The sequence below is a fragment of the Chlorocebus sabaeus genome, chromosome 12 (assembly GCF_047675955.1).
Source record: "Chlorocebus sabaeus isolate Y175 chromosome 12, mChlSab1.0.hap1, whole genome shotgun sequence".
In the NCBI taxonomy this organism is placed as follows: Eukaryota; Metazoa; Chordata; class Mammalia; order Primates; family Cercopithecidae; genus Chlorocebus; species Chlorocebus sabaeus.
Window position 1 is genome coordinate 69,052,307 of NC_132915.1, and position 12,678 is coordinate 69,064,984.

Below are 12,678 nucleotides of genomic sequence, written 5' to 3' on the forward strand. Positions count from 1 at the left end.
TCAACTAAATACCTTCAAAATAGAAGCGGTTTCAGACTGTCAATATGGATTTTTTTCTTTTGTTTTACAACCAACAGGGAGAGAAAGAGCGCAGTTTATGTACTTCTTACCTAAAGAATCTAGTATTCTGTTTTTTAAAACCTTAACAGTCTTACAAAGTAAGACGTTATTCTTGTATAAAAGGAGAAACAGAGGCTCCTCGGCTAAGAAAGTGTCAGTAACAGGCAGGCTGTGGATTCTAGCCAGGTCAGAATAACTCTTAAGCGTGCATCTTTTACTAGATTGAACTGTCTCCTAATGTTGTAATGCTTTTTTTTTGTTCATGGCTTAATTAAATGTGTGGTTTTTCCAGCTGCTTCTAGGTTAAATTAGACTGTCGTGGACCAGTCTAGCCTAGGAGCCTAGCTAGTATCTTTACCATTATTCCTATGAGAAAACGTGTTTTAAACTCGTGTATTGGCTTACAGAGGAAATTTTGGAACCCACGTTCCTAGTTGTTTGAGTTTAGTCCCAGCTTTTCCAGCTTTTCTCCTGACATTTCAGTTCCTATTTCAGCTTCCCCATGTGTTAGAGGTATCACTATCTCTGTTTTTCTAAGCTAGCAACCTTGGAATCGTAATCATCTTGTCTTGCGTCTTTGTGAACTGTGTACACAATCTGTCACTAAAGCTTGTCATTTCTCATTGAAACTCACTTCCAGTTTTGTCCCATACTCTTCCATTCCCACTGTGGCCACACTAGGCTCCGGAGACTTCTCACCTCCTTCTTTCCCTCTGTGTTCCCCTCCTTTTTTTTAACTTCTCTCCTTCCAGGAACAGTCACTGAGCACCCATCCCGACCCAGAGATTTTTCTAGGCACTTAAGAGTGCCAACTCTGATACTAATTATCTGTGAAGACTCAAGAAAGTCACCATCTTTGTCTCTTAAATGGGATTAATTATCCTTGCCTTATCTCAAGAAGAGGGGTTTACTCTGAGGAACTAAAGAATGTGTACATAAAAGTATAAAACAAACTGAATGTAGAAGAAAATGTGAAGGAAATACATACAGACTTAAGGTGGCATTATATTGCAGTGTGTGACTCAGGATTGAGAGTAAAAAGTGATAACCTTTGAACATATAAATCATAAATGGTCTATAGCCCAACCGAAATGTTAATTCTGTTTTACAGACAATGGCACTTGGACTCAGCTCTGGTTGGTGTCAGATTATCATGAGCATGGATCCCTTTTTGATTACTTAAACAGATACACAGTTACTGTGGAAGGAATGATAAAACTTGCTCTGTCCACAGCGAGCGGTCTTGCCCATCTTCACATGGAGATTGTTGGTACCCAAGGTAATTCTATAAGCAGTTCTATTATTTAAGCTTTAAATTTCCATGAATAATGTCTATGAAAATAGAAAGTGGAGGCCGGGCCTGGTGGCTCATGCCTATAATCCCAGCACTTTGGGATGCTGAGGTGGGCAGATCGCCTGATCTCAGTTCATGGCCAGTCTGGGCAACATGACAAAACCCCATCTCTACCAACATACAAAAAATTAGTTGGGCATGGTGGCATGCACCTGTAGTCCCAGCTCCTCAGGGGACTGAGGTAGGAAGATTACCTGAGCCTGGGAGGTCGAAGCTGCAGTGAGCAGACGTCATGCCACTGCGCTCCAACCTGGGTGAGACTGTCTCAGAAAAAAAAAAAAAAAAAAAGGAAACAGTAGGTGGCCTAACTGGAGATATTTAAAACAAATTTTTTAGATGAGAACATTTTATCTTTCAGTTCGAAATTTCAGGTAGAGCTAGGAATCTGGAAATTTGTTTAGAGATTCTCTTGTCATTTTTACAAAACTGTGATTTTTTTTTTGAGTTCTTAAAAGTAGCATTCAATCTTATGATTTTTGAGGGTCTCAGTTTCAGAATTCAAGTCCAAGTGAATATATTTTTATATGTAGTATCAAATGAAGTGTGAAAGTGCTTTGTAAACATCAGCATGCTATGTAACTATTATCTGGCCATCTAATAATTATATTTGACCTTGAGATAAGGAGACTGCATGAGACAGTTTTACAGTTGAAAAATTAAATACTAAGTTTTAGTTATGACATTTGTATGCTATAGTTTTTGTGCCATGTAGGATTTCAGATGCCAGCATATCTCTCTACTCTAGCAGTTGTCCACTTGCAACCCAGTGGCTCCCCCACTCCCCACTTTACATACAGCATAAGTGCTAGTTCACATATTAGCCAGCTCCATCTTTGTAATTATTATTATTGATTGTAGCAGTTTTATTGAGTTATAATTCACATCATACAGTTTACCCACTTAAAGTATAAAATTCAGTGGTTTTTAGAATGCTCAGAGTTGTATAACCAACAAACACTACAGTCAATTTTAGAATATCTTCACTCCAAAGAGAAACCCCGTAGCCACTAGCAGTCACTCCCCTTTCCCCCCAAACTCCTTAGCCCTAGGCAACATCTGCTCCTTTTTGTCTATAGATTTGCTTATTCTGCACATTTTATATAAATGAATCATACAATATGTGGTCTTTTGTGACTCGCTTCTTTCACTTAGCATGTTTTCAAGGTTCATTTATGTTGTAGCATATATGAGCACTTCAGTCATTTTGATGGCTGAGTAATACTCCAGTGTATGGATATACCATTTGTCATGTATCCATTCGTTGATGGACATTTGGTTTGTTTCTTCTTTTGGCCATTGTAGCTAATGCTGCAATGAACATTTGTGTACTTTTATGTAGTTTCATGTTTTCAGTTATCTTGGGTATATACCTAGGAGTTGAACTACTGTATCATATGATAACTCTATTTAATGATTTGAAGAACTATCATACTGTTTTCTTAAAGTGCCTGAACCATTTTACATTCCTGCCAGCAGTGTATATGAAGGTTCCAAGTTTTCCACATTATAATTATTATTTTTTAATAGCGCATTTTCTAGTGGTTAGTCTCAAAGGTAATACACTTAATACTGAGTACATTCCAGTTGATAGGGAAGTGATGATCTACATGCTTGGTTCCTGGGCTGCTGGAATATCAGTCTATGGCTAAGTTTCTTAAAAAGAATTCTTGAGGCACCAACAGATAAACCGATAACTTTTTTTGCCCCAGTCTTTGAGTTGTTCATCTTTTAAAGCATGTTATTGTCCACATTTTCTTTAAAGAAATACAATTTCAGCGATTTTTGGTGTAGTGATTCACTTGAGTTTAATAATGCCATAGGTATTGTTCATGTGGGCTGAAATGCTTTGATAATTTGGGTCAGGAGAAGAGATTTTTGAACCTAAAGGTGTGAGTTGTGATTGGTATTACCTTTTAAGCAGTCATGTTTAATTTTTGATTCTTTAGGAAAGCCAGCCATTGCTCACAGAGATTTGAAATCAAAGAATATCTTGGTAAAGAAGAATGGAACTTGCTGTATTGCAGACTTAGGACTGGCAGTAAGACACGATTCAGCCACAGATACCATTGATATTGCTCCAAACCACAGAGTGGGAACAAAAAGGTATACTTTTGAACAACTATTTTTAATATCTTCTGAAATCACTTTTTTCCCCTTCTCTTTCATATATACATACCATTGCTGAAACTCAGCTTAAACTTGTACTTTATTAGATTGCCAACAGGCAAGAAGATCTCATGGTCTTGCCTGCTCTGAAGCCAAAGTTACCTGACTTAAAAAGATGCCTGCTGATGAAAGGTTGCCCTTCCAGAAAGTATCAGTAGGCCTGTTAATTATAATTACAGTAGTAACTAACATTTATAGAGCACCTACTATGTGCCAGTCGTCTGATAGGTCTTTTACTTGTATTACCTCATTTAATCCCTTCTCGAATACTGTGCTGTAGCTAGCCCTGCTATTTTCGTATTTCAGTTCCTGAAAATATGCCTTTCTTGCTTTCTTAGAACTTTTGCACATGCTGTTTCCTGGAGCGTATTTTACCCTACTGTTTCTCAGCCTCGTACCCACCTTTCCTGTAGGAAGTTTTTTCTAGTTCTCAAGACTCTTAGGAGTCCCTGCCAGGGGCTGTCATAGCACACTAAACTGGGACCGTTGAGGCACTTACGCACTATGTAGTAACTGTTTATTTATTTGCCTGTATATTCTATTAGGTGCAAGCTGCTTGAGAGCAGCCTTGTATTCCCAGCATCCATCACAGTGCCTAATACATGGTAGATCCTCAGTAGATATTTGTTGAGTCCATGAGTCTTCAAAAGAACTTAATTAGGTAGGTGTTGTTACCCTTAATTCACAGACGAGGAAACCACCTTGAGGAGGTTAAATAATATGGTCAGCTTCATGTGGATGATAAGCCGAAGAGCTGAGATTTGAACGTGGGCATTTCTGACCCAAAGCCCGTATCACTTGCTGTCACAGCATTTCTTCAAACTACTTCCTTGGCCTTGGAGAGAGCCGGAGAGCCAGCAGCATTAGTCTATTCAAATTTTATGTATAATTTTGAGATTTCTGGATTCCCTGGGGACTCTGAACTCTCAGCCAGCTAAGGGGTCCTTGACAGTGGTTGCTGCAGGTCTCTGTGGGTCTTGACCCATAATTTTCATAGGTTTTTGAAGCTTCAGTATGAGGACTGGCATTCTTCTGTGTCTATTATTTTTTCCCCTAGAGTATATTCCTGCCCTTCCTTTCATCCTCAGTGAGAAGACTTCTAGATTAAAATGCATGGTTTCTACCTAGTACATGTATAGGTGGTGTACGTTGAGACACCTTTAACAGTCACAATAGTTGCATATGTCTTTCACTGGAAACCAAGATCATGAGGCAGATAGCGTGAAACTGCTATTTTAGCGTTTTGTGGGATTTAGTTGACATCATTAATGTGCAAACCAGTGTGGATATTTAATATTTTTCTTGAGTCTAATATTTGTTATGTAATGTTTTGTGCATATGTCTGTGTACAGAGAAATGTCTGAAAGGATGTTCATCAAAATGTGGCAGTAAGGGGATGATTTTCAAAGTTATTTTTGCAAATTTTTTTTAGGTACATGGCCCCTGAAGTTCTCGATGATTCCATAAATATGAAACATTTTGAATCCTTCAAACGTGCTGACATCTATGCAATGGGCTTAGTATTCTGGGAAATTGCTCGACGATGTTCCATTGGTGGTAAATTGCTCCCCTCTCCCCCAACAGTTTGTCATGATCAGAAGAAGTTGTTCGAGAATTGTCTTCTTTTTTTATTGAATGAAATTATGCACAATCCATTATCTGAAACAGGACATCACCGAGTGCCAGAGAAAACAAAGGCGATGAAACCTTTGGGAGGGGACAGTGCCATGGTGTGCACATGCACAGCTCTAGCCTAGTGTATTCTCTTCCTGTTTCCATTTGAATCTTGAGACTCATCAGAACCCAAACCCTTGTTATACTGGAATATAGTTCTTTAGAATGGACAGCTGCTTGAGAGGCTCACCTAGGAAGCTGTTTCTAGCATGTACCTGGGTGTCAAATTTATTTTTTTTCTTTGGCATTGTGGTTATTTTCTCCAACTTGATAGTTATAGATTACGTACACAGAATACAATTATGTTACCATTGTGTCGTTTTCTAGAGTTAGTTTGTCTTAACTTCTAGCGTTTTAGATGGAGTACTTACAATGTTTACTCAGGAAACAATTAGGCTTGGGGACCTAGGCTTGGCTGAGACCTTAGTGCCTTAAGTGTTTGAAGCAGTGAGGGACAGAGTATTTCTCTGTATTGTAGTAAATAGGATATATTATTGACAGATGCAAGTAGAGAAATGGACTTGCACCTTAAACTTGCCTCATAGGATTTGTGTCTCACTGATAGGATCTATATATCCCTGTACAAGTGAGAGCCTGTACACTTACAGAATAGAATCTCATTTGCTGCACAATAGGGTTCTAGGGAAAAATGTCAGTCTGGTGGTCACAGCTCACAGTTTACTGTCATTTCAAATAGGCTTTATTGATCTCATGGCAATACTTAGTTTCAAGGTGTGGGCAGAATATCAACTCAGGGAAGTGACTTGTTGATACAGATTTGGATGAGATAGAGAAAGCTGTAATCTCTGTTCCACCTACCTACTTTAGTAATAAGACACTGTAATAGGCCTCTCAGGTGATCTTTTTAATGCCTTGGCATTCGCTGAATACATTCATCAAAATTATTTTTTTTTAAACTGATACAGGAATTCATGAAGATTACCAGCTGCCTTATTATGATCTTGTACCTTCTGACCCATCAGTGGAAGAAATGAGAAAAGTTGTTTGTGAACAGAAGTTAAGGCCAAATATCCCAAACAGATGGCAGAGCTGCGAAGTGAGTATTTCTTTTTGATATTAGGCAATTTTCTAAACTTCTGCTTAGTAAGCAAAAGTTTGCTGCTTTTCTTTAAGGAAAACCTTTAAGAAGTTTCTTTTTCATAGCAGTCAAACCAATGTGTAAAAACAGAATAATTTGGTTTTCATATTCAATTGTAAAGGGCATGGAACATTTGCAGTGGCCTTTAGTGTATCAGAACATAGTTTAGGTCTGTCAGGCGAACTAAAGCACATACTTTTTAAGTGAATGCCTCCCTTCAGCCAGGGCAACCCAGAATAATAGACAGTTGCTGGACAGGAATGAGGAGACCTGTATTCTAGACCAGCCTGACTACCATTTCAAGGGTCTAACTTGGAACAAATCACTTTAGTTCTCTGAACCTTAATATCCCTTTGTAAGGTGAGGAACTCAGATAAGGTGATTACAAAGTTGTTTCAAGTGATTTTCCATTTTATTCATCTGATTGCCCAGATGACCATTAACCAGGAATTTAGGGAAAATGCTTTTTTTCCAGCAGTGTCTGAGCTTCTCAACCTCAGCTCTAACAAAAAGTTTTAGAAATGTTTTTGTAATTGTAAATTTAAAGATTCGTAAGATGAATTTTATTTAACCTCTCCTTAGTTGCTAGCTGTTACTATTATAATATTGGTGAAGCAGGGCATATTCCTCCGGGTTTGAAGGTTTGTAGCTTAAAAAGGCTATAAAAAGCTGTTCAGTTCAGTAGTTGGTTTTACATCTTAAACTATTATAGGACTCAGCAGAACCTCTGATAACCAAGAGAGCTTGCTACCTCCAACAAAATCACATCTACAGGCCCAAATAAAATGTATTTCAGCATGCTCAAGGAATTTGCATGTGACATACTTTAACAAATGAGAGTGCTGCTAGATTTTGTCTTTTAGAAATTTGATCTACTCCGGAGGCTGAGGTGGGAGGATTGTTGGAGCCTGGGAGGTCGAGGCTGCAGTGAGCTGAGGGCATGCCATTGCATTCCACTTTGGGTGGCAGAGTGAGACCCTGTCTCAAAAAAAAAAAGAAAAATTTGATCTGGATACTTCAAAGTACAAACTTAAAATTTCAGTGTGAGGTCAGATTTCTTCTTTGCTTTGCCCAGCTCTGGTTTAGGATTCGACCTCTTCAGGTTTGCTAAGTGAGTTACTCTTTGTCTACCTGCTTTCCAGCACTGGCACCAGTACCCTATTGATGGAAATTTGTGAAATTTCTACTCATTTGCTATTACAAACAATGCTTAACAACAAAAACAAAGTGTATATGTCATTTAAAAAGAAAATTTACAGGTAAAAATTCTTATCCAGACCAATGGAAAATGGTGCATGCATTAATTTTTTTTTTTTTAATTATATTTTCTTGTAGGCCTTGAGAGTAATGGCTAAAATTATGAGAGAATGTTGGTATGCCAACGGAGCAGCTAGGCTTACAGCATTGCGGATTAAGAAAACATTATCACAACTCAGTCAACAGGAAGGCATCAAAATGTAATTCTGCGACTTTGCCTGAACTCTACTTTTTTCTTCAGATCTGCTCCTGGGTTTTAATTTGGGAGGTCAATTGTTCTACCTCACTGAGAGGGAACAGAAGGATGTTGCTTCCTTTTGCAGCAGTGTAATAAAGTCAATTAAAAACTTCCCAGGATTTCTTTGGACCCAGGAAACAGCCGTGTGGGTCCTTTCTGTGCACTATGAACGCTTCTTTCCCAGGACAGTTACAAAATGTTGTGTAGTCTACCTTTATTTTTTATTAACAAACCTTGTTTTTTAAAAAGATGATTGCTGGTCTTAACTTTAGGTAACTCTGCTGTGCTGGAGATCATCTTTAAAGGCAAAGGAGTTGGATTGCTGAGTTATAATGAAACATTTCTTATTATTAAAGAAAGTGATTTGCTCCTGGTTAGTACATTCTCAGAGGATTCTGAACCACTAGAGTTTCCTTGATTCAGACTTTGAATGTACTGTTCTATAGTTTTTCAGGATCTTAAAACTAACACTTATAAAACTCTTATCTTGAGTCTAAAAATGACCTCATAGAGTAGTGAGGAACATAATTTATGCAATTGTATTTTGTATACTATTATTGTTCTTTCACTTATTCAGAACATTACATGCCTTCAAAATGGGATTGTACTATACCAGTAAGTGCCACTTCTGTGTCTTTCTAATGGAAATGAGTAGAATTGCTGAAAGTCTCTATGTTAAAAACCTATAGTGTTTGAATTCAAAAAGCTTATTTATCTGGGTAACCCAAACTTTCTCTATTTTGTTTTTTGGAAGGGTTTTTGTGGTATGTCATTTGGTATTCTATTTTGAAAATGCCTTTCTCCTACCAAAATGTGCTTAAGCCACTAAAGAAATGAAGTGGCATTAATTAGTAAATTGTTAGCATGGTCATGTTTGAATATGCTCACATCAAGCTTTTGCATTTTAATTGTGTTGTCTAAGTATACTTTTAAAAAATCAAGTGGCACTCTAGATACTTACAGTACTTTAATATTTGTAGCATACAGACTAATTTTTCTAAAAGGGAAAGTTTGTCTAGCTGCTTGTGAAAAGTTATGTGGTATTCTGTAAGCCATTTTTTTCTTTATCTGTTCAAAGACAGTGTTATTTTTTTAAGAAATGAATTACATTTAAAATTAGAATATGGTTAATGTTAAATAATAGGCCTTTTTCTAGGAAGGCGAAGGTAGTTAATAATTTGAATAGATAACAGATGTGCAAGAGAGTCACATTTGTTATGTATGTAGGAGTAAACGTTCGGTGGATCCTCTGTCTTTGTAACTGAGGTTAGAGCTAGTGTGGTTTTGAGGTCTCACTACACTTTGAGGAAGGTAGCTTTTAATTCAGCGTTTCCTTATGTGTGCGTACATTGCAACTGCTTACTTTACATGTAATTTATGTAATGCATTCAGTGCACCCTTGATATTTGGGAGAGGTGGTAGCTAAAGAACATTCTGAGTATAGGTTCTTCTCCATTTACAGATGTTTTTGGTCAACTATTGAAAGCAAACTTGTCATGGTCTTCTCACATTAAGTTGAAACTAGCTTATAATAACTGGTTTTTAATTCTAATGCTGTGAAGTCTCTGCAGAGCTTTTACAGTTTTCGAAGTCCTTTTATCACTGTGATCTTATTCTGAGGGGAGGAAAAACTATCATAGCTGTGAGGCAAGACTTCGACTTTTTGTAGTGCTATCAGTTCCCCAATACAGGGTCAGAATAACCGATACAGTATTTTGGTCAGGAAGAGAAAGTGGCCATTTACACTGAATGAGTTGCATTCTGATAATGTCTTATCTCTTATATATAGAATAAATTTGAAAGACTATTTGGTCTTAAAACCAAAGTAATTTTAGAATGAGTGACATATTACATAGGAATTTAGTATCAATTTCATGTGTTTAAAAACATGGGAAAAATGCTTAGAGATTACTATTTTGACTACAAAGTTGAATTTTTTCTGTAGTTACCATATTTCATTGAAGCAAATGAATGAGTTTGAGAGGTTTGTTTTTATAGTTGTGTTATATTACTTGTTTAATAATAATCTCTAATTCTGTGATCAGGTACTTTTTTTGTGGGTTTTTTTTGGGGGGGAGGGGGGCCATTTCTAAGCCTACCAGATCTGCTTTATGAAATCCAGGGGACCAATGCATTTTATCACTAAAACTATTTTTATATAATTTTAAGAATATACCAAAAGTTGTCTGATTTAAAGTTGTAATACATGATTTCTCACTTTCATGTAAGGTTATCCACTTTCGCTGAAGATATTTTTTACTGAATCAAAGATTGAGTTACAATTATACTTTTCTTAACCTAAGTGGATAAAATGTACTTTTGATGAATCAGGGAATTTTTTTTAAAGTTGGAGTTTAGTTCTAAATTGACTTTACATATTATTGCAGTTAATTCCTTTTTTGGCTAGGGATGGTTTGATAAGTCACAATTGGCTAATACTGAAAATGAAGGTAACTTAAAAGGTGGGATGGATCATGATTACTGTCGATAACTGCAGATAAATTTGATTAGAGTAATAATTTTGTCATTTAAAAACACAGTCGTTTATACTGCCCATCCTAGGATACTCACCTTCCAGGATTCAACTTGGCTAAAACATCTTCTGGTAAATTGTGTGTCCACGTTCATTTTGTCAATAGCCAGGAGGAATGGGAATGGGGATGGGGGAAATATGAATTAGTGGGGCATAGACATCCCTGGTCCATTCTTTCTGTCTCCAGCTGTTTCTTGCAACCTGCTCTCCGGCTTGCTGGTTCCTGACACAGAGACCATTGCCTCCCCCACAGCCTTTTGACTGAAGAGCAGCTTTGGAGACCTAGAGTAAAATGGCTGATGGAAGTTGTGGGACTTTCCATTTCCTTTAGTCATTAGAGGTGGCAGGGAGGGATCTCTAAGTTTGGAGATTGAGCATATGAGGCTTCGGATGCCCCTGCTTTGACTTTAGCCATGGATGAGTAGTGGGATGGCAGTAAGGTGGCTGCTGCAGTGGGAGTTGTGCCAGAAACAGTGGCCAATTGTATCCCCTATAAGACAGGGTAAGGTCTGAAGAGCTGAGCCTGTAATTCTGCTGTAATAATGATAGTGCTCAAGAAGTGCCTTGAGTTGCTGTACAGTGCCATGGCCATCAAGAATCCCAGATTTCACTTCTTATTACAAAATGTAAGTGGTCACTTGGTGATTTTGTAGTCCATGCTTGAGTTACCTTTTTTTTCTGTGTCTGAGAACTATCAGATATAGGCTGTTTTGTAAAACAAGATGGCAAAGAGATCATTAAAGTGCACAACAAAATCACTATCCCATTAGACACGTCATCCAAAGCTTATTTTTATTCTTGCACTGGAAGAATCGTAAGTCAACGGTTTGTTTCTTGACCGTGGCAGTGTTCTGGCTCCAAATGGTAGTGATTCCAAGTAATGGTTCTGTTAATACTTCGGCAGAAAATGCCAACTCAGATACTTTGAGATACTAAGGGTTATCTCTGGACATGTACTGCAGCTTCTTGTCTCTGTTTTGGATTACTGGAATACCCATGGGCCCTCTCTCTTAAGAATGCTGGACTTCTAGGACATTATGATATTATGATGATTGTCAGTACATTACACTTTTCAATCCCATTATGCAATCTTGTTTGTAAATATAAACTTTTAAAAATATGGTTAATAACATTCAACCTGTTTCTTACAACTTAAAAGGAACTTCAGTGAATTTGTTTTTATTTTTTAACAAGATTTGTGAACTGAATATCATGAACCATGTTTTGATATCCCTTTTTCACGTGCCAGCGGAATGGGGTGTTTGGTGTTTCTTCATATGTCAAGGAGATGCTTCAAAATGTCAATTGCTTTAAACTTAAATTACCTCTCAAGAGACCAAGGTACATTTACCTCATTGTGTATATAATGTTTAATATTTGTCAGAGCATTCTCCAGGTTTGCAGTTTTATTTCTATAAAGTATGGGTATTATGTTGCTCAGTTACTCAAATGGTACTGTATTGTTTATATTTGTACCCCAAATAACATCATCTGTACTTTCTGTTTTCTGTATTGTATTTGTGCAGAATTCTTTTGGCTTTATCAGTGTAATCTCTGCCCTTTAAGATATGTACAGAAAATCTACATACAAATTTCCATTTAAGTTGAATGATACTGAGAAGCCTGTAAAGAGGAGAAAAAAACATAAGCTGCGTTTCCCCATAAGTTTTTTAAATTGTATATTGTATTTGTAGTAATATTCCAAATGTAAATAGGAAATAGAAGAGTGATGCTTATGTTAAGTCCTAACACTACAGTAGAAGAACGGAAGCAGTGCAAATAAATTACATTTTTCCCAAGTGCCAGTGGCATATTTTAAAATAAAGTGTGTATGTTGGAATGAGTCATGCCATATGTAGCTGCTGTAGATGGCAACTAGAACCTTTGAGTTACAAGAGTCTTTAGAAGTTTTCTAACCCTGCCTAGTGCAAGTTACAATATTATAGCATGTTTGGGGAGTGTCCTCCTGTCTGCAGGTGTGTCTCTGTGCCTGGAGGCTTTTCTCCACATGCTTAGGGGTGTGGGTCTTCCACGGGGGCATGATGGACCTGTCTACAGGTGAACTCTGTTGCCTTTGGGTCAGCACATATGTTAGTCTCCTGGGGGTGAAAACTTGGCTTGACAAGAGAACTGGAAAAATGATGAGATGTGGTCCCCAAACCCTTGATTGACTCTGGAGAGGGGCTTTGTGAATAGGATTGCTCTCACATTAAAGATAATTACTTCAATTTGAAGGCTGGATTTAGGGATTTTTTTTTTCTTTATAATAAAGACATCACGAGGATATGGGGCTTTTG

General features: G+C 37.4%; 1 protein-coding gene across 4 annotated transcripts in view; it reads left to right on the top strand.

Annotated features, from left to right (window-relative positions):
* TGFBR1 (transforming growth factor beta receptor 1) overlaps positions 1 to 12,180 on the top strand; it is a 49,505-nt gene extending 37,325 nt beyond the window's left edge. For all 4 annotated transcript variants that reach the window (XM_073021801.1, XM_073021802.1, XM_073021804.1 and 1 more), the window contains exons 5-9: positions 1,172 to 1,339; positions 3,361 to 3,517; positions 5,013 to 5,137; positions 6,181 to 6,311; positions 7,689 to 12,180. In XM_073021801.1, the coding sequence (XP_072877902.1) occupies positions 1,172 to 1,339; positions 3,361 to 3,517; positions 5,013 to 5,137; positions 6,181 to 6,311; positions 7,689 to 7,814 (707 nt within the window). In that variant the 3' untranslated portion in view covers positions 7,815 to 12,180. The remainder of the gene's footprint in view (positions 1 to 1,171; positions 1,340 to 3,360; positions 3,518 to 5,012; positions 5,138 to 6,180; positions 6,312 to 7,688) is intronic.
* The last annotated feature ends 498 nt before the right edge of the window (positions 12,181 to 12,678 follow it).